The sequence below is a fragment of the Hibiscus syriacus genome, unplaced genomic scaffold, assembly GCF_006381635.1.
Source record: "Hibiscus syriacus cultivar Baekdansim isolate YM2019G1 unplaced genomic scaffold, ASM638163v2 tig00000340_pilon, whole genome shotgun sequence".
Classification (NCBI taxonomy): domain Eukaryota; kingdom Viridiplantae; phylum Streptophyta; class Magnoliopsida; order Malvales; family Malvaceae; genus Hibiscus; species Hibiscus syriacus.
In genome coordinates, this window is record NW_024061783.1 from 1,394,923 (window position 1) to 1,417,873 (window position 22,951).

Here is a 22,951-nt window from a genome sequence, read left to right on the forward strand (position 1 = left end):
GATATTGTTGGCAGATATGTTTATAGGGAAATTTCTAAAGACGATGGTGATTGAAGACGGTACAAGAGGAGAAATGGAATCTGTAACATGCAGGATTTGGGAGTTTGTGAAGGTGGTGAACCACAGCACCGTGGCCATACGCTTTGTTTAGTGCGTTCTATACCCCACATCCCATGAAAACCTCACCGCCTGCACTATATGACGATAATGTCATACAAGAGAGGCCTACAAGGAGATAAAGCAAAGGCTTACCTGTTGATGTTTGACCCCTTTTTTTGACATATAAAGACTGTTGCAATAGATATATTTTACAGGAAAAGTGGCAGTTCTTTATGCTTTTCCAGTGTCGATTTTGATTAAAGCAGTGCTGCCGACTTACTTAATTGAGAGAAGATTCATCATGAAAGCTTACAGGTGTTGGATCCCAGAAGTTTCCTTACCAAAAGTGTCTCTTTTTTCTTCTTGTTCACATTTTTGTATCATCTCAATTGCAGGTAATCTTCATAGATATTAATCATGGATAAGTCCATGTGCAGAAGCAATCAAACAAAATGTCCTAAAATCACACGTAAGGGGGTGATAATAATCACAGGAAAACGCTTACAACGCAGCCTGCACACGTAGCAGCACATGCAGTACTCGAAAACCGATTCAAATCAGACCACTTGGTTCATGAAAAAAGACTCCCATAGGGCCCCTTCTCTGTTCACCCTCTTCCGTTCGCCTGTTAAAAACTCGTTATTTTAATGGTTAAATAGCATCGACACCGCTTTATTAAGAGCCGGAATCTTGTCTCTTTCTCTAGTTATAAGAAGCAGCATGTGAAATCTTAAACTGTATCCAACAGGCTTAATGTTCAGGCCTCAAAATTAACCTCCAAGAAGTTGAAACGCATCATTTTGGTCTCTAGTCTTGCATGAAATTTTAGCTGCATTCTCAAATGACACGATCATATATGATTTAGTGGGCAGTAACTATTTCTCGCCGATAGTGACAAGTTTTTTTTTAATAATCTAAGATGATTACAAGGTAAATTTACTCGAACCCAGAATTTCAAAAGAAAATACCGTTCGCTTTAACAATTGAGTCCACTAGATGGATTCAGAAGCACGTTTTTGTCAGCTGTGCTGTGGCACTTTGATATTGTACCGATGGCTGGTGTTGTTGGGACCAATGAGAGCCACAAGCTGAGAATAGCATGTTGTTGCTATCCAAAAAAGGCAGAAGAAGCTTGGTGAGAAGAAATGCCTCTCAGCCTCTAATCTTCTTCACCAGTTGCACACACACTGACATCATCATCATCACACAAATATCAAAACGAGAGTGAAGTAGCTGTTGTATTAGGTGGTGCCACAGAGTGTGTGTATTTGTTAGCGTGTACGTATCAAAATGGGAGGATGTGGGGTAATTTTATGCAGAAGTGACAGTTTATCCCCCCAAATGTTTAGGGGGTGAATGGTTCAAGGATTGTGGGATTCTCATGTGATGGGAATCTCACATTCCCATATTTGATTGGCCGGGAATCTCATTCCCGGTAATGTTTTATTATCAATAGTAGATTTTTTTTGGGTATATTACCGGGAATGTCATTACCTCCCTTCCCTTAGGTATTATAACATTACCGGCGTTTTGGACTAAAATGCCCTTAAATTTTTATTTTTTTCAAAAATATCATTCTTCTGTCATTGAATAATAAAAATTCTACGAAGGTTAAATTATAAATTTATCCTTAAATTATTTTAGATTTACAAAATAAAATCTATAATTAAAATTTTATATGAAGTTCAGTGGTTAAAAAAATTTTACCCTTTCATTAAACCTTTTTTATATTTTTAATTTTGTAAAAAGAAATTATATAAATATTATGAATTTAATTTTTTAAAGAAAATATATAAATATTTTACAATTTGTAATATTATACAAATATATAATAACTATTTGGTCAATATACATTCCAATAATCTTTTATTCATTTAACCAAACACGGTAATCTTACATTCTGCTAAACCAACCAAACACAAATTATTCCTTGATAATCTTTTATTCCCACTGATAATCTTATATTCTGTAAACCAAACGAGAGTGATTTGTTTTATGAGCATGTAAGGTTGAAAGAGCAGCAAAATGAAAAAAAGGGTCCCCCAGTCCCAAACCCCAACCACATTTCAGACCTGGTCCCAAAGAACATGAATAAAGAAACAGAGACGACAAAACGATCTCCCATCAACGTGAGCGCCAGGATTCGAACCTGCGCGGGCAGAGCCCACATGATTTCTAGTCTTGCCCGATAACCACTCCGGCACGCCCACCAGGTTGAGACAATCGTCATGCTCAAACTATCCCTATTTTAGACATAATTTGAGATGAATAAGACTCATTTCCATTCAAACAAATTAAACATAAGGATTTAAATATATATATAAGGCTAAATTCTGAATTTAGTACTTAAAATATTTTATTTTGTTTTAGCATCTCATCGTTTTAACGAGTGATTTGCACGTTACACTTTTTTTATAGGTAAATTGCATCATTCGTCACTCAATTATCTTCTCATTCCTATTTTGGTCACTCAAGTTTAATTTTTTTAATTTAATTACTTAACTTTTAAATTATTCCTAATTTAATCACTCTAATTTTCAAATTTATTTTTTTATTTTTAATTATATCTTAATAAAATAATAATAAAAAATATCATGTCTCAAAACTATTAATAAAATAAATTAGAGTATTAAAATAGGAGCAATTTAAAAGTTGAGTAGTTAAATTGAAATTTTTTAAACTTTAATATTAAAATAGGAGTGAGAAAATAATTAAGTGATAAATAATATAATTTTACCCATAAAAATGTAGTCGTTAAGTTTTAAAGAAGATGTACTAAAATAAAACAAAAAACTAAACACTAAGCATAATTTTGAAAAAATTAAAAATTGAAATACTAAAATGAATAAAAAACTGATAATTTAAATACATGTTATACAATATCTATATAACTTCAATTCTTATTTTAACAATTACCTTTTTTATAATGTAGTCTTTTAACTTTACATTTTATTTAATCCGAATTTTTATTATAAACAAATTTTACAAATTCTTTTTCCACGTATCAACATTTTGTACCCACAATATTCTCTTTAATAAAGAAAAATTATAAATATATTTTATAATATTAAATGATATTTAATTTATTAAATAACATTATAACATAAAAAATATAAATATTTATATTTATATATATAAAGCCAATCCATATTGTCATCTTACATAAGTGAATTCGATCAAAAATTCGACTCAAATTTCTTAAAATTGACTCGAGACTAAAAAACTTATCATTTATCGACTCTAAATTTTGAGTTGACTCGATCAAATATTCACCCTAGAGACAGACAACACCAAGAATCATCTAAAGTGGGAAATTCTTCAGCCAATAACCTTTCTCCAACAAAATTTTGCAAAAACAATTTCTTAATCCCATTGTAATGCAATTGCTTGTGTGTGTGTGACATAACAGAACATAAAAAAACATATTGAACTGGCTACATTAAAAGACACAACTTTATCAGTTTTCTCAATTCATAAGAAAACATAAAAGACACAACAATCACATTTACGGTCAAATTATAAATTAGATGTTCACTTGTGGCACACCTTCATCAGTCAAAGGCTCTAAAAGACCGACAACCACAATTCGAGAGGCCCGTCGCACCGAAAATGAGTTTTCATAAGATTCTCTAGATCAAGAGCTTCTCGATAGCATCCTACATTACACAAACGAAAAAAAACATAAGAGGCATGTAACACCCCCAACCCGTATCCGACCCGGATACGAGTCCGAAGTGTCACATTGACTTTTCAAACCTTGACTCTTAAGAAAAATCCCGGGAAATTTAAAACTTTATTTAAAACAAAATACAGACTTTATCAGAGTGCTCGTACTTAATGACTTATTACATGCCAACACTTTATACATAACCAAAAACATACTTTATCAAATATTTCTGATCTGATCTTTTGGTAAGGAAAACTGACCTGTCTTGCTCCGCATCACTCCTTACTCTTCTCGAAACCTACGTGTGAAACAATCACACGCTAAGTCGAAGACTTAGTGAGGCATAACCACTTATAATGCACTTTAAAACCTATATTGATACATGTATGGGTTGTTCTATCATGTTACAGCAAGTTCATGCATTTTTCATATCGTATAAAATCATATCAGATTAATTGCAGTAAATACATGCATACACATAATTCATCATTAACAGTTTATCATATAATCACATACTATTTCAATCAAACACTATACACACACAACATCATATCATTTCTATAGCATTTATCATACCACTAACTTATATTGGTTCATATCTCTGGATTAGCCCATGTACATATGTGAGAACTATCGATATGTGAGTCTATAGAGGTTGTGCACTATGCTGTCACCACAGCTCGTATAAATGCACCGAAGTGCCCCGTAGAATTGCACCGAAGTGCCCGTAGAATTGCACCGTAGTGCCCGTAGAATGATGTCCATAAGGACCACGTAGAATTCCTTAAGAATCATATACATATACTATGGATCAAGTATGTGTCTTTCAAGACTTCACACAGGTTCCAAAGGATATACATATGTCCTAAAGAACCGAATAAACCCTCGACTCTTGGCATGCCAACTATACCCCTAGCTCTCATGACACATAACATGGGCGTTATCATTTATTTCATTTCAAATATACACATAAACTTGTAATTCACTTTCACATATCACGTATCACATAGCTTCTTTTCATATGATCACATAGTTACGTAGTTCACTTACCCGTAGATCATTTCCATATAATTCACATGTCACATATGTCATGTTTTCATATAATTTCTATCATTTCTCACCCAATCACCTTTATTCATATAAACATACTTATCATATCTTGTTCACATAAGATCATATACTTCATATAATATCGAAACACCTAGAACACTTTCACGTAGCTTATAGTCATAAGTTTTGTCTCGTACCATATACTTGTTTTCACATATATATTTCCTATCAATTCTTATACCATCACATAATTCCTTTAACATACATAACATATCATGTAACATTATAATAGAAATACTTATAAGTCATATCACTTAAAGCACATATACTTATAGTCACATTGCTTATATCTTAATCGTATGCCTTCTCTTAAACATATATATTCACATGTTCAGGTAATTCACCATTTCATCACATAATTGGGTATTCATATAACTCATTTCATTTCATTTCATATCTATCTATATATATATATCCTCAAGATTATCCTAATATAAATCATATAGCACTCTTATATTTCGTATTCATCTAGGGCAGACTTATAAACATATCTCACTTCTATTATTTCTATATATAATCTAATCTGTTACTTAATTCAATTTCTTATAGCTCTTATAATCTTCTCATATAACTTCACAAATTTCTATCATTCAACCCATGTGTTATAGTTTTATTTAAACCTATGACTCTTTCCCATCTAGCTTATCTTATACGTTCATCTTATCATTTATGTTCAAATCCCCTAGTTGGTGTACTATTTTCACTTCATCCTATAGATCAATATTATCCAGTTTATTTCACTTATCATGTAAAAATATAATTATATTTTACTATGATCACATAGTTTATATCTCATACTTTGCTTTCTCATGTTCACCTATATCATGTCATATGGCTCATATCTTTCTCATGCAGTCACATAGTTCAGTTTCACATATGTATATATATATATATACCTTATATAGCACATACTTCTCATAACATTACATTCAAAAGCATGTCAACACATATATTCATGCATACATACAATTCATGTCATTCATATACGTATAATCATATATTCATGCATTCTAACATAGGAAATAGACTTGTCGCAAGTCTTGTTTCCATTTAGCACCATCAACTAACTAATATGCACTCACCTGGCCTCACTAGCCAATTCCAATCTCTTATCTTTCCCTTGATCGATCTTACTTGCCAAACGTTCCGGAATTTCTTTATGCGTAGAATCTACATAAATGTACATTTCGTGACAATCATTAGATACCTACACCTTTTAATTGGATACTAGCAACTTAAACGAACTTATTAAACCCATATTCCCAATTTTCCTTTAGGGGGAATCGGTTCCCCCCTATGGGGGTATCGGTTCCCCCATGACATACTGGAAATTCTTGTTCGTTTGAAGGGGTATCGGTTCCCCTTGAATGGGTACCGATTCCCCTTGCCCAGAAATCATATTTTGAGCTCGAAAATCCTTCATTTTCAGCTCAACACATCATACTTCATTCCCTTTAATATTCCTAACTTTCATACACATACTTAAACTCATTTCTACTCCATAATCCCTTCTTTAAACTCAAAATTCTATCTTCCATATAAGATTCAAAAATCATACCAAATTTCCAATGTGTTCTAATTCCAATTCTAACACTTCCTACCTCTTAATTTAATCCTTGACAAGTCAAATTCAACTTCACAATCTATTAACTCCTTCCATATCAAAAATTCACTTAAAAACTCATTTTTCTTAATTTCTCATAACTTGTTAATCTTTGAGGTTTAAGCCCCCTAAAGCTTTCCTTAATCTTTCTTAAAATCCCAAGAATCAAAACAAGCTTTAAAACGAAAGAATTAACCAACTAAAGACTCACTTACCTTATACCAAGCTTCACGGTGGAGAGGAGGAAGAAGAAGACTGAAGAATGCTCTGGACTCTTCTTCATACGTGCTTATTACCCTTAAAAAAAATTATAAAAAATCTTTCTGGTCAAATGACCATAATACCCTTAATTTCCTTTAATAATTACCAAATAACCTTCAATATATATTCAAATAATCATTGAATTCTTTCATTCTTCTACTTTAGTCACCAAATTCTGAAACTTTACAATTTGGTCACTAACCCGATATTGCGGATGTTACAAGGCAGAAGCATATTCAGCCCCAAAGGGTGCAAAATATCATAAACTTTACAAGGTGACATGTTGTACTAGAAGGCCAAGTACCTTGAGTTGTTGTATTTGGGATTTCAATTGGCTTCCTTCGTTTGTTGTGACAGAACATGAAATTACAGGTCTTGTGACCCCACATGCTCGTCCAAGTGCTTTCTTTGAAGGAACAAACACACAGGGGACATTCTGCAAAAAAAAATCAAATACAAACTTAACTATTGTGCTCAAAATCTAGGCGATGAATCAAGGTGTTGTAGCAAAGATTTTGGACATGGTGCTAGATCAAGGTGCTAGATCAAATATTTTTCACCTTTAACTCTTAACCTAATCCGACTCACTTTTACTCTAAAAACTTAATCCAACACGAACCCAAATTGCTTTAAAAAAATCAAACCCGATCGATCGAAACAGATCAGAATCCGCCAATTTTGGATCGCGTGCCTATCCCTGGATATGAGCCTGAATGTAGGTACCCGAAGGTCAAGTCAAACACTCAAATTCCAAACTCATTCCTCTCTTTTTATTGTTTATTTTTCAATTCCATTCTTAATTTGCAGGGCGTTTCGTGAAGATCATCAATGGGTTGGCTTGAAGAAAACATGAAATCCACTCAAATTATACATTCTCTCTCAAGCCATTAGCCTCGGCGCGTTTCCCCTTTCCTCTCAATTTCTCGAAACATTTAATAAAAAGGCTGGCTTTTTTTAGTTAAATCGTGTTAAGGAATGATTGTTTCATTGGCGCTGATGATGTGGAAAGGATTGATTTGCATTACCGGGAGCAAGTCGCCGGTCGTGGTTGTACTATCAGGGAGCATGGAACCTGGTTTCCAACGAGTGAGTCATTTTTTACATGCATTTTCTCCTTTTTCATTTAATTTTGATTAGTGATAGGTAAAGAATCTAATGTAAATTTGAATACTTTTGAAATGCAGGGAGATATCTTGTTCCTATACATGAATAAGGATCCTATTCGCACGGGACAAATCGTCGTCTTCAATGACGTACATCGTATACAAATTATACACCTGTTTTTTTCAACTATTTTCATGTTTGAAGCTTGTTTTGCTAATTCATATTTTCTTGTCTATACCGAGTAGGGGCCTGATATTCCGATTGTTCATCGGGTGATCGAGGTTAGATCCTGTTGAGATTTTATGTTTGGTTCTTTACTCTGCCTGTTTGCTTGTTTAAATGCAGAACAAAACTACATTAGTTCGGCTCGAGTGTGAGTGTTGGATACGAGTCCAACACGGATATGTTTAGTACTTAAATTATCAGTTTTTAATCCATTTTTGTATCTAAACTTTCAATTTTTTCAAAACCATACCAAATATTTAGTTTCTATTTCGTTTCAATACTCAAATAGTTAAAATCTTAACGAGTTTAATACCTAAATTATTAATTTTGGTCCGATTTAGTAGCCAAACTTTCAATTTTTTCAAACACTTAATTTTTCTTTAGGAAATTCAAAACTTAATGATAATTTTTTAAATAGGGTACTAAAATGAAACAAAAACTAAATTTTACGTATAATTAAAAAAATTATGTATAAAAACAGACCAAAACTAAGTTAAATACTACGCACAAAATTTACCCATTTATATCAAAAGAATTTTAAATTTTGTATAAATTATATTGTTAGTCACTGGGTTTTAGAATGCTTGTACTTTAGTCACTAAGCTTTTAAAAATTACATTACAGTCATTAAACTTTTAATTCACCTTCGTTAGTCACTGTTGTTAAAAAAAATACCAATATGCCATGTTAAAATACACTTAAAAGATCATAATTTTCTAAATTGACAGTCTTCACAAAGGTTGGTTTTCTAATGAACAAAGTGATCATTGATCCATCCTAATAGTAAGAAGATTTCATTTGACAAGAATCGTAACATAATTCGAGTTATTAACTACTACATGTAAAGTAGGTTAAATCATGATCATCTTCAATATATGAAGCCATGATTCACACTTCGAATTTCACAATACCAACATCGCATCGATGTGTTTGAGAAAACAGAAGCCAAAAGAATCAGGTAACAAAACTGAATATTGAAAAGGAAGCATATAAAAGAAATTAATTATCATCCTAGCACAATCAAGAAAACTCAACACCTACAATGTAGAAGAAACCAAATTAGCTTAACCATATAGTGGCAATAAGAACTGACCACCAGAAAGTAACGAACTTCTTTCAGAGTCTCAACCCTGCACTTCTCCATCCACAACATCTCTTTCTTCAGCAGAAGCTGCCATTAATTCATCAAAGTTCTCCGTCTTCCCCAACAATATCTCAATCTGAGAAAGAACATAAAAGCATATCAATCAACACTAGATGCTAAAAATGACAAACCGTGACATTACAGTGCCAATGACGTTATGCCTTAATGGTTAAATAAGCACCAATACCACAAAGTTCAGTGCATGAAAATTCTAATACTGAATTTTTCTATATCACTTCAGATTTTAACTTGGAGTGAACAAATGTATCTCAGCTTGCAAATATGTTTTTTGAAAAACCACGGTTCATCCAGATGGAGGCACTGGGAGCTATTGAATTGATTTACCTTTGCTTTTTGGACAGGCCGCCCTCTCACGTCCTCCTTCATGTCAACTGTTGAGGTCATGATCTCTGCAAAGGTGCAAGCTGATTATCGTAATTATCGGGACTTGATGACCATATTAACACATTTTTTAAAAAAATATATAAACAAAAGAAAAAGTGGAAGATATCTTACTCTTCTCAACAGCTAAGCCATTGTTTTTCAGAATTTCAGCAATTGTAACAACAGTTGCAATAGCTGCACATTCAAAAAGACAAAAAAGAACGAGTTACTACAATTATCAAAACTTAGCATACAAAATTGACCATAATTTAGTATCTGTTCAGAATCTTTCCTCGCCACTGACATCGAGCACGCACCCCTGCAGACACAACTAGTCAAACCTCGGAACCTCTAGAGAGAACAACACTCCATTTTATCACCAAGGCCACTCAAAGGGTTCATAATTAGCAAGTTAAAATGCTAAAATCACAGCTTCAAATTCAATTTTGTGGAGCAGCAGTACAAAAATCTAAAGATCAAACAACTACAGCAAGTAAAAATCATTACATTAACTCCCCCTCCCATATCCGTTCCTTTAGAAACTAAGCTATCAATGCGTCAAAACAAAAGTTGTGATGAGAAGACAAAAACAAACATAAATTCATATCTGAGAATAATTCTTTAATTATAAGATCTGAAAAAGTAGAAAAATGATACTAAAAGTAATGAAAACATAGAGCTGAAGAAGTAAAAGTACCCATGCCAAGGGCAGATAGCTCCACTTCATTGTGCTGTTGCATATACCTCTGCAAATAAAAACAAAAAAGGGTGTATCAGATACTGATTTAATTTAATGCATGAACAAAGAAATAAACCCTATGTTGCAAAATAATGATAGAAACTAATACCCAGAAATTCAGAAAGCGGCAAATACAGAAATAATCGGAAAACTGAAAAAGGAAAAACCTTGGCGAGATTAACATAGAAGAACAAGGGTTTTTTGGTATTTGAGACTTGAATCCGGTTCTTCTTATAGGAATCGGCGGTCAAATTGATGCTGTTGACACCTTGGATGATTTCTTCCATTTTGGGATTCCGCGATTAAAACCCTAACTTTCAAAATCTCTGTCTTTGACTCCTCGAATAGGATGAAATCTGCAGAGTAACAGTCAAGTGACACAAATCAATAGGAGTTTTTCCGAGCTCTGTTTTAAATTTGGTCGAATAGGCTGGTAATCACTGGCTAGGGTTTATCACTTTCTTTGTACAGACTTTAAAGGGAAAACTATACTTATGGCCACTACATTTTAATAGGTATTCACTTTGCTCATTAATTTTTCAAATATTATACAACTAAATTGATGATGTAACATATTAACAAAAAATAATAATATCTAATTTATACCTAAACTATAATTATAACCAAAGTTTTGATTTAATCTTTAAACATTTATTAATTATAATTTTAAAAAACGAGAAAAAAAACTTTCATATTCTACATAATATTTAGTTTAGATCTTTAATCTTTTAATATTGTATTATTTAAGGGTAAACTACACATATAGTTACTAAACTACTAGTTTTGGTCTACTTTAGTACATAAACTTTTAATTTTTAAAAATTATAACTAATGTTTAGTTTTTGTTTCATTTTAATACCCACCATTAAAAATTAACATTTTTAGTACCTAGACTATTAATTTTGGTCCTTTTTAGTACCTAAACTTTCAAATTTCTTAAAACTTAATGTTAAATTTTGAGCAGGAGTACTAAAATTTACATATGGTCTTAAAAAATTGAAAGTTTAGGTATTAAATCAAACTAAAACTGATGGTTTGGGTTATCGTTTCAATTGAAAGAAAGGATTCAATTTTTTAATGTGAATTTTATCTTTATTTTTCTTTAAATCTAAGACTAAAATATATAGTTTGTAAAAAGTTAAATTTGTTATTATATCAATTATGACCTTTTTTTAGAATTTTTAAGTTTAAAATTATAGTAAAAAAATATGTTCAAGGATTAAATTGAAGTTTTAGTTATTGTTTATGTAGAACTTATATTTTTAAGTAATATGTTTGAAATATTTAATTTCAAGAATGAAAAAAGTGGAGCTTTAATATTTTCCTAATAATTCTTTTTTTTATTAAATGTTTTAATAAGGAGGGGTTTTTTGTCAAAAACTATTTTTCAAAGGTTTTGATGGGAGATTGTATAACTTATATTTTTGATATAACAAATAAGGGGAAAATGTTTGTTAGACTAAATTGAATTTATTCAAAGTTTTCAAAAATAATTCAAAGTCCAATCAAAACCTTAAAATGAGTATTTTGACCAGAAGTTTCAAAACCTAAACAAGTGTTTCGAAACTTCTACAAGTGTTTTGAAACTTTCCAATACAATTTCCCAAAAAGTTTCAATACTTTTCAAGAGTTTCGAAACTATCTCAAGAGTTCCGAAACTTTCCCTAAAGTTTCAAAACTTTTGTGTGCAGAAAGTCTTCCAACCGCTTCAAACCTTCCCAAGCATCTAAAAACGACTAGTGATTAATTCCAACATATAAAAACAAATTCAAGACACTTAAAGAAGGTGAACAACACCTATCAAAGCAATCAAACATAAGAGAAAAATTCTTTAATCTTATTTTTCTTTCTTTTGTAAGTATTAGTGTTTTAGTGAGCTTAAACTTTGTAAACATCTTCCTTTTTAGAAGTTTTATTGTTTACAGTTCTTTTCTTTTGTAAAGGAGCTTTAATTCTAGCTAAGCATTTGAAAAGCTAGAGAGTTTGTAAATGTTATATTTTTATCATTGAAAAAGAAAGAACAAATTAGTAGATTTGTTAGAAAATCCCAAGTGAGGAGCTTAGGTAGTGGTTGTAGACTTCATTGAGAGAGTTGAACCACTATAAATCATTGTGCAAATTTTCTTATCTTTAAATTTCTTATTCTCTAAACTTCAAAAAGCCAATTCACCCCCTCTTGGCATATTTTTGGTTGATCGATCGAAGCTAACAGTTTAAAGGTCAATTTAGATATTAGCATTTTCTGTTAACGTTTCTATTCATAAAACAACAAAATAATCATTTTGTGATTTATTAATAATTTTAAGGGCACGAACCAAGTGACCTCTAGGGTAAAGGAATAGTTATTATTCTTTGAGGGCCAAGGTTCGAGCACCATAGATGCCAGAGGTGTGAGCTTTCAATGTCGAAAGGTTGAGAGTTTACCCTAGATTAATAAAAAAAATAATTTTAAGGGTAAACTACGTATTTAGAACTTTCAATTTTTTAAAAATTCATACTTAAAGTTTGATTTTTGTTCATTTTAATGCACAGCCGTTAAAAACTTAACGTGTTTAATACATAAACTACTAATTTTAGTTTATTTTAGTATCTAAACTTTCTGTTTTTTTTTTTCCAAAACTTAACATTAAATTTTAAATGGAATATTAAAATGAAACAAAAACTTAACTTTAAGTATGATTTTAAAAAATTGAAAGTTAAATATCAAAACGGACCAAAACTAATAGTTTATGTATTAAACGTGTCATTTACCCTAATTTTAATGACCTTAACATAACTTTTGAAACTTTAGTAAGTAAAATATAATCTCACTAGAACTTTAATGAATGTGGGGGTGTAGTTTACCCTACTGTTTTTTGTAATCTAAAGTAAATAAAAAATAATATATGTTTAAAGATAACCCTCAACCACCTTTTAACATTGAATATTCACACTCATAGTATATATATAGTGCTCGATCCCCGATCTTCAAGAAATAACAATAATTCTTTTACCACGGAGATCACTTGATTCGTACGACTGTTAACTACAAAGAAAAAGTTGTAATATACCGAGTCAGGACACAATTCAAAATTGGTTTAATTATATACGAGGCCCTCAAATTTTTGTAGAAAAACTCAATATGACCCTTAAATTTAAAAAAAAAGATTAACCTAACTCTTTGATTGACGGAATCGAACGATGACCGTCACGCGCACGGAGGAACCCAATTCTCTTTTAGAAGTGAATACATGGAACAAATACGCCTTAGCAAAAAAAAGATACATTTGAAACATATCTTGAAAAGCCTTCAGCCATGTCGAAAAATATGTGCTTTAATGGTGAAAGTGCTGAAGAACAAGTGAGCAAGCTTTTTCAACTTTCTACATTTTAACAAGCAGTGTATTATAAAAATGTTTGTAACCCTCGCACTAATCTCCATTTCATACCTTTCAGTGTGTATCCGAATCCTTCGACATCGACAGGCACCTACTACGATGGATTTTCCGAGAGTTACCGATAGGCATGAGGAAACAAAATTTACAGTCATCATGCTTGGAGAACCTGGCAGTGAACAATGTGGCTCTTCAGCCGGTTCCGGCCGGCGAGGCTAGACCAAAGGTTCGTAAACAAAGTCTTGAATTGACCCTTCCCTGCTATAGTTTCCCATAAATGTTCAACAGTGGCTCCCCTCAGATCGTCGGATTTCAAAACGTCGACCAGAGATACGCTCATATTATTCCGAATGATGCAGAGTTTACCGTTGAGTGGAACGAGAGCTGCTGCTTCCAAAGCTCGAGAATTCCCCAAATGTATCCTACCGTCAATATGCTTACTCCAAGAATCAGTTACTTCGTCGTAAACCCTCAGCTTACAACCATCCTTGCACTCCAAAGCATAAAGATGACCGCTTAAAGAAGTACAAGGGTTCCGCCAGCCTGCAACCATCCCGTTAAAGACGGGGTACCAACTATCAGTTTCGGGTTGGTAGACTTCACTCATCACCTGTTGGTGAGATCCGAGCCCCTTCAAGAACCACTTCCCATCGTATACAACCCCAATGAAGGGCACCATTGCCGTGCTCATATCTGAAATATAAGACCATCTATTCTTGCTGGGATCATATACCTCGGCAGACCTCAATGACCGATGTACCCCTTCGTTCTCGCCACCAGCAACATACAAGCAATTGTTTATAACACATGAACCAAAGAAATGTCTTCGACGAAGCATATCTGGGGCACGGTGCCATTTGTTTGTCCTGGCACTGTAAAAATATGACTCGTCGCATTGATCCCTTTAAGGGATCCTTACCACCGAATAGATAAAGGTGACAACCACTGAGGACAGCACATCCGAAGCCAAGGGCTTCGGAATATTCCTTGGGGACAGGAGGGAGTGGCTGCCAGAGCTGGTATACGGGATCAAAGGCATGCCAAGAAATTTTTCCATCTCGATCTCTGTTAATAATGTATATCCATTCTTCTGCAATTCCAAGGTTCTTACGGAGTGAATAAAAGAAGTTACCAGACAAAAGTCTATACCATCTTTTGCAGACCAGGCGGAGCTTTCTGTGCTCAACTCGTGGGACACGTATTAGGCAAGCAATAGCGAGATCATCGGGGAGTCCAGGGAGCAGAGGAGATTGATAACGGCTCCTATCACCGCGTGTTGGCTTGCTCCTTGTTGGATGAATAGATGGTTTAATATCAGGTCGGAGACACATCTTTGTACCGGGTACATATCTTTTCGCTCCAGAAACAGTCTTGAACCCCGCATCTACTCTACATAAACAAGCCGTTGAATCAACCTGTCAAGAACATTCACAATTGATGAAGATTTTCTTTTACATTTTGTTTTTCCCTTTATACTTTCTTATCACAGTAACATGAAGCTGGTAAGATGCACTAGGCTGATAGCAACATCGACAACGACGACGATATCATCAATTTATGATAATATACAACAGTTCTAGCATGCACAAATACAATCTAAAGTGATGTTGAACTCTGTTTTCTTTAATCATTATAAAAGGGGGAAAAACAGTTGCAAGATCCAAGTAACAAACCGAACCATTAGGGAGTGAGCTAGCATCAAAATAGAGAACCAAAAACAATTCCACCGATACTCAAAGAACACGAGCCTCGAGCGGAAGCAGGATGTATTGAAAGCTCTTCAATTGAGAGCCACATGAATAGAATAAGACAATTAACTACACAAGCTTGAACCCCACAAAAGCGAGCAACAAAATTTGATAGAAAGCTCCTAAACACAAATGATATGCTGAAAGATAACATAACAGATTTCAACTTTAAAGCTAGTAACGAACTTTCGAAACTAATTCCACTCAATCCTTAAGGCATCTATTACTCAGCTCTTTGGTTTCACATTTTAAGAACTTGCCATCCTCAAGATCAAAAATGGAAGCTTTTAAGTTTCGAATTTGACAAAGCAATGAAAGATCCCACAAACATGTTTTCTATATGTTTCCAATGTTATTATGATCATCGCTTCGTCCAAGCACAAGCTAGCATAGTCAGACAACATGCCTTCAATAAGATAGCAAACGAGTCTACCGGATAATAAATTATCGACGGAGACTTAGGCTAAGAATCGTCGAACCATCAAATAACAACAGTTTAGTACAATCAATCCCAACAGTCTTAGAGAGAGCTAAGTTTCAAGCCTCTGACAAATTCGACGTCCATGTAGTTTGATAAATTGAAAAACTGAATGCAGAACGAATTGGACCACCTAGAAAGACAATAGAGTGGCAGATACGAGTATATTTTCATGGTTGATCGTGAAGGATAGAGCTGTTGAAATGCAAGCATGAGCAATTATCACCAAAAACACCATTAAAATAGCGTTTCTTCAAACAGATAATAAGCAGGAATGAGTTAATTAGCTTACCAATGGAGGTTGAATCATTCTATCCATGCTTTTCCTAGCTGAATAACTTGTAAAAAAAAACCAAATTTCACACAGAATCAAGCCCTATCTCTCAGTCATCGTTCTTCGACCCAACAAACATAAACTACAAATCACAAATTTCACTTTCGTCATCATTCAACATACAAAATTCTCCATTTTCAAAACGAAAAGCTCAGATATCTACACAGAACAAGAAACCAGAGTCAGCTTAAAAATGATCAGAATTTGCAGTATGAAGCGAGCTCAAAGCTGAAATTTCTTTTCAAAAACCAAACAAACCCAGCATATGAAACAAAAAATCCAGATACAAAAACCCCATAAAACAACCAGCCATGGTCTCAAAAGGGAGAAAACAGAAACCCCAGAATCTTAAAACCAAAGAAATGGCGAAAGAGAAGAAGAAGAAAAAAACTTAAAATGCGAGACAGCACGAAAAATGGGGGCAAAGAGAGCACTGAAAGAGGAGAAAGAGTCCCATTAAAATGCCTATCAGTGGAGTTGAGGGCCCATCTACCCTCAACTGCACAACCTACCAAGCAAAAGAGTTGATTCAACAGAGGAGAGAGACGAATATAAAAGATCAAAAGAAAGAAGAAAAAAAAAAGCAAACCTAAAAAAAACTTTGAAAGGCGGAGAGAAAGATGAGGCTTGAATGATGACACTTTGGTGGTGATGGTTTTGTTTTTGTGGGAAGAAGAAATGTAGAAACTTTAATGGCAAAATCGCATAAATATGAAAATATAGCTGTCGCCTTTGCCTGTTGTTGAAGAATCAACAAGCCCCACCTTTCTAGTTTTGGGACAAAGATTCAAAAACAAAACTAGAAAGGGTAAACTATGAGTTTAGTACCTAAACTATCAATTTAGTTCATTTTAGTACCATACCATTAAAAATTTAACGGACGAGCTCACCGGTCGCCGTGTCTATAGCCGTTGATCATTGCATCCATCGGCCAATGAAGCCCAAACTTTTTAGCCCACACCCTTTTGACCTCATTAACGTGATTCCGGCCTCCGTTTCACCATAAAATGTCTCGATCTTCCCAAATCAACGATGTACTCTTCGACTTCTACATCCTCTTATCTTCGTCGTCAACGTCCGATGGGCCTGAAACTGGACAATGTTGGTCAACTAATTATTCTCTTGTGGTCCACCATTCGGATTGATCTTCCTTCCATCGGAACTATGCTCCGTCAGCCCATCCATTAAGTTTTTAACGACAAAGTAATAAAATGAAATGAAAACTAAAATTTAAGTATGATTTTGAAAAAAATTAAATTTAAGTATTAAATGAGTAATTTACGGCAATAAAAGAACACTGTTCTCACACATCTTCCTCATCCAATTAGTTGTTTATAAACTACATAAAATTGACTACACATCTCCACAGATGAGCATTTGGTCATTTTATATTATTTTCCCACCTTCCAATTAAAAAAAATCTAAGTCCGACTCCGACTCTTTAACCAACATTATCCGTCATTGACCAATATTAGTGTAAGTCATTCGCTATTAATATGATCTAAGTCCACCATAAGTTTATGCAAAAGGTATCTTCATGGTTCTTTTTCTCCCCTTCAATAACTGCCCATGCAACTAGAAACTGATTATTTTCGTCTTTACCAACAGCCACGAGTAGTATTCCTGCGCAACAGATTTAAGAAAGTATCCACATCAACCGGAATTAACGGAGTGGTTCATCCCAGATGGAAGGTCAAGTATTGTGAGTAAAGGTAAAAGAAAGAAAAGTATGATTCACGTCGCCAAATGGGAGAAGCAATGCATTGGACAAAAGAGCATATAGATCCTTAATGAAAGGGAAAGGTCGTTGCCCTATCCATTACGCCTTGTAACTGTTGAATCTTCATTTTTCTACTTACAATAATGATAGGCATTGTGGACTTTAAGGTCTCCATCTCATAATTTTCCTCTCTAAACAAAACATCATAGTCGGATTCGGTTGACTAAAAATAATATGGGTAAACTACGTATTTAATACCTAAACTATTAGTTTTGATCTATTTTAGTACTTAAACTTTTAATGTTTTTCAAAAATTAACATTAAATTTTGAACGAGGTACTGAAATGAAACAAAAATTAATTTTTTTAATAGTGAGGTACTAAAATAAAACAAAAACTAAACTTTAGGTATGTTTAAAAAAATATTAAATTCGTAATTTACCCAAATATTATATTTTTTGTTATAAATTTGCGAGTGAAAATAAACAAATCTAGATTAATAAAAATATATATATCACATATAAAAGATGTTACTTTTTATTTCTATGCATGAGAAAATAAAAGCATTCTATCTAAAATAAATCTCAAAATTGGGTGTATATGTATCTCAAAATTATGAATATCATTACATTATTTTAGGTGTAATGTCAAAAAAAATTCTCCAAACATTTAATTAAATATTTTTTAAAATTTTTATGAAATATTTTGACCTATCGTTTCATTTTATAATAAAAATATCCCTAATATTTAATTAAATAGTCATTTTAGCTCTTATTTTTTTTCATGAAACATTTTCACCGTCAAACATTCTATTTTAGAGCAAAAAGTCTCATATTTTAGAACATTTATCGTTTGTTTACTAATAATTTTCATCCATTGAGAACTTTTTTATTAAAAATGAAATGTTAAGGGTCAAAGTGCTCCAAAAAGAATAAGAACTAAAATGACTACTTAATCAAACACCGAGAATATCTTTTAGGGTAAACTATGCATTCAGTACCTAAACTATCAGTTTTGGTCTATTTTAGCACCTAAACTTTCAAATATTTAAAACCATACCTAATATTTAGCTTTTGCTTTATTTTAGTATCTCATATTTATAACTTAACGCGATTAGTACCTAAACTATCAGTTTTGATCTGTTTTAGTATCTAAACTTTCATTTTTTCCCCAAAAAATTAATGTTAAATTTTGAACAAGGTACTAAAATGAAATAAAAACTAAACTTTAAGTACGGTTTTGAAAAAATTGAAAGTAGGTATTAAAATAGACCAAAACTGATAATTTAGATATTAAACGCATAATTTACCCTCTTTTTTTTTATCATTGTACCATTATTTTATCCCTTGAAGTTTGAACATTGCACTTGGTATATATAATGGCCATGTACCTGAACAGTTTGACCTAACTGAGGCTTGCATGACAGTGGCATAATGGGGAAAATATGTTCCATGACGCATAAAAAAGCAAAAGAGGAAAAGGGAAAAGGAAAGAAAAGCAAAGTTTGAAAGAATATGTTACACCACTTGGTTCAAAGTAAAATCTGGCTGCTGTTGTTTTATGCATGTATGAAAATGAATGTATTTGGATTTGATTGAGGTTATGGCTTGCAACCCGTGTCGGATCTAGAAATATTTTGTAGGGTGGGCACATATGTTTTAGTAACGAAAAAAATTCATATGGAATAGACAAATAATATTCAGGGTGAACACATTTAGTAAAATGAACAACTAACATAAAAATACTCGTATTCCAGGGTGGACATGTGCCCACCCTAGGTTCAATATAAATCCGCCACTGCTTACAACTAAATTTGTTGATCTTCGGACGTAAGATTTTATGTTAGGGGATGAATTTGAACTTTTAAAATTTTAAGTGGATGAACTTAAAAATCGAGTCAAACTTTGAATTCAACAAAATTTTCTTAAATCAAATTAGATGACAGGTGAAAGAGCGTTATACTCAAATCAGGATTGAGTGGGTCAAAAACTCAAACCGACCCGACCTATGATTATTTTTAATTGTAAGATGAAAATGCATAAAATGAAAATATCTTAAATATGGTTGGTATAGTACATTTTATATCCGAGATTTATAAATAAACTGGCGATGTAACTGTTTAAAGGAAATATTCAAAGCACTAAGGTTAAGAATTATAATGTTGTTGGAATGCTTTATTTGGCTTTATGGATCGTCCGAGACGTGAGATGTTGAAAGACATACCCTTCCCTGTTTGGGGAACAAAACATGGTTTGAATGTCTTTTTTAAGTCGCAACTAAAGTTATTTTTCCTCTCGTTTAATTTTTAACTCAGAAAATAAATTTAATGTGAATTTTTAATTAATATTTTTTCATCATTGATCATTACAATGCTAGCGTGACTATTTACGATGATGACACGACGTTTCACGATGTTGACCTGACATTTTATATGCTATGTTTGAGTTATTAATTTAGTTCATCTACCATGTTATTAACCATAATTGATTGTTATGTCAATATCGTGGACCGCCACGTCAATACAATAAACTACCACATCGTCATCATAACGGTCCACGACGAAAAATATGGGTTAAAGGGAACATTGAGTTTATTTTCGGAATTGAATGGTCATATTAAGAAATAAAATAACACGAATGTCACATTGATTTTTTCTTCTTAAAAAATATAGAGATATAATGATGTTTTTTGCCTTAATTTTTCTTAACATTTACAGTACGTAATTTAAAATATTAATTTTCTTAATATTTTCGGTTGAAGTAAAAATGTTACATTCTTTATAATAATGCGATTAAAATTATTTTTTTAAAAAGAAATTATTTTTTTAATTTTATCTCCCATATAATATTCAAATACAAATGAAAAAACAAAAATACAATGAGTGGGGATAAAGTGAGTACAGAATTATGCTCAGCACAGTTCATATATATATATATATATTATATAAGTTATTATATAATAACTTATGATAAAATTAAGCATAATGATAAAAAATATATTATACTCATAATTAAAGAATTTAAGTTTAAATATAAAACATAAATATTATTTCTCACATAAAACATAATTTTCTATCGTTGATGTGTTGTTTATCTTTTTTCTTTTTCGTCTTTGGGTCGACAACAACATCAACTTTAATGTTGGTTGTTGATCGTCGGTATTCTTTATCGCGTCTATATTTTCTTTTGTTTTTTGATTTCAATAAGTCTACGTGTATGACACGTTTTCATATGCCTGTATGATACGTTTTATTCTGTCTTTTGGCATATTTTTCTGTCGTTTGATCTTTTTTTAAGCGTTGATTTGATATCGCCACGACTAATTAAGATGATGCTCATCTGATATCTTGTTGATCTTCCCTGTTTTGTACCCTTTTATTAGATTTGGATACCCAATTTGCGTTCGTGAATAGTTTTTCACGCCGTTTGAGTCTAATTTGCGGTTTGCCAATGGTCTTTCAATAGTTTGATCCCTTATTATGGTTCGTTTACCAATCCAATTAGATCTGTTTGTACCTATCTTTGTTCGAGTTTCTTGGTTAGGTTTTTAATCTTCTTTGTATGACACTTATTTGATCTTAAGTTGTTAATTTTATTTCAATGATTATAGGAAAATGTCCTAATTATGTGTTTAATTTATGATTATGATTGTAAATCTTATTGTAATTTGAGATATTTTCTACTTTGAATAAAATTAGTTGCTTCTATAAAAAAAAGTACACAAATGGTCCCTTAACTATAGGTTACTGCTTTAATAATTCTCTTTACTATTAAAAGTTACAAAATAATCCTTTGACTATAGAGTGTTGATTTTGTTGAGTCTCTTGACTATCAAAAGTTACAAAATGCTCGCACGACTATTCATTATGTTTCAAACTTGTAATTTTCTGCTAAAAATTGACAGTTGTCTAAGCTGGACGTTAACATGATGAATGAGATGTGATAGTCATTTGAGATTCTAGGATCATATTTTATCATATCTCAAACATCACGTTAACGTCTAGCTTAGACAATTGTCAAATTTTAATATAAAATGACGAGTTTAGAACATAATGAATAGTCAGGTGACCATTTTGTAACTTTTGATTATCGAGGAACTTATTAAAGCAATACTCTAGTCGGGGGACCATTCTTATACTTTACCCAAAAAATAAAACATAAATGTTAACGGAAAAGACTATATTTATCATAAATCATAGCTAAACCAATTCCATTAAGATATTAAAGCTATGACAGGAAATTCATATTTATTATAAAATTCAGCGAAACACATGCTATTATGTAGCTTGTGCTCCCCTACACCATTCTCTCTCTTTATTTCTTTAAAAAAATGAAAATATATAATTAAAAGAAAGAAAAAAGGAAAAATTAAAAAATATATATAATTATTCACATATGCCTTATCTCATATTTCATTTACATATGATGAAGGCTTACGTTTGTTGAAAGTGCTTTTCTTGGGCGGTTTGCCAAGGCCACAGAAGCCACAGCCGGAAACCTCGGGAGAAGGCGGATCGATGACGGTCGATGCCGCCTCCACCATCCGTTGCATATGTGCATTGCCTCCGTCGGACCCGCTGCGTCTCATCATAGTGTCCGTTCCTCGATTTCTTTGAGCGTTACGCTTCATTAGGTCCAGGTCCCCTGATAGAAACTTGTCGTTCCATGTTAACCCGGACGAACCTTGCCTCCGGAACGACGTCGTCGACCTCTGTAATTTTGTCTCCATGATCTCGTTTTTTTCAATGAATGTGGTTGTTTTCACAGATTAATGATTTTGGGGATCATGCTGTTGTGTGTACATACGTGGTGTAACGAGAGGAAATGCCAGGCAAACGATGGGTTATTATTACCGTTCCATGCCATTTGCAGCCGTTGCGGACATATAATCGGATTTGATATATTTTTATAGCAAATTTAGAAAAAAAAAATACAAGAGAAAAATAAAATAAAAATACAATTA

At 32.7% G+C, this 22,951-nt stretch overlaps 2 protein-coding genes, 1 non-coding gene and 2 pseudogenes across 3 annotated transcripts; 1 reads left to right on the plus strand and 4 right to left on the minus strand.

Annotated features, from left to right (window-relative positions):
- Positions 1 to 2,227: 2,227 nt before the first annotated feature.
- Positions 2,228 to 2,309, minus strand: TRNAS-AGA. Its single transcript has one exon. It is a non-coding gene; the product is annotated as a tRNA-Ser (tRNA).
- A 5,259-nt stretch (positions 2,310 to 7,568) lies between these two features.
- LOC120184247 lies at positions 7,569 to 8,140 on the plus strand (annotated as a pseudogene).
- Positions 8,141 to 8,974: 834 nt separating this feature from the next.
- Positions 8,975 to 10,718, minus strand: LOC120193902 (uncharacterized protein At2g34160-like). The gene is made up of 5 exons (XM_039196356.1): positions 10,504 to 10,718; positions 10,295 to 10,343; positions 9,730 to 9,792; positions 9,559 to 9,623; positions 8,975 to 9,289 (listed from the first exon to the last, which is right to left on the minus strand). The coding sequence occupies exons 1-5, from the start codon at positions 10,621 to 10,623 to the stop codon at positions 9,194 to 9,196; spliced, it is 393 nt and encodes a 130-aa protein (XP_039052287.1). The 5' UTR covers positions 10,624 to 10,718; the 3' UTR covers positions 8,975 to 9,193.
- Positions 10,719 to 13,635: 2,917 nt separating this feature from the next.
- LOC120201607 lies at positions 13,636 to 17,049 on the minus strand (annotated as a pseudogene).
- Positions 17,050 to 22,393: 5,344 nt separating this feature from the next.
- Positions 22,394 to 22,787, minus strand: LOC120184343 (uncharacterized protein At1g15400-like). The gene has a single exon (XM_039188864.1). The coding sequence runs from the start codon at positions 22,715 to 22,717 to the stop codon at positions 22,394 to 22,396; it is 324 nt and encodes a 107-aa protein (XP_039044795.1). The 5' UTR covers positions 22,718 to 22,787.
- Positions 22,788 to 22,951: the final 164 nt, after the last annotated feature.

Bases quoted from the DNA above. Each gene is read 5' to 3' on its own strand.
- LOC120193902 (XM_039196356.1), bottom strand. From the start codon at position 10,623: ATGGAAGAAATCATCCAAGGTGTCAACAGCATCAATTTGACCGCCGAT. The intron at 10,344-10,503 runs GTTTTTCCTTTT...TTTTATTTGCAG, and splicing joins TCTATGTTAATCTCGCCAAG to AGGTATATGCAACAGCACAA. The intron at 9,624-9,729 runs GTAAGATATCTT...GCACCTTTGCAG, and splicing joins TGGCTTAGCTGTTGAGAAGA to AGATCATGACCTCAACAGTT.
- LOC120184343 (XM_039188864.1), bottom strand. From the start codon at position 22,717: ATGGAGACAAAATTACAGAGGTCGACGACGTCGTTCCGGAGGCAAGGT.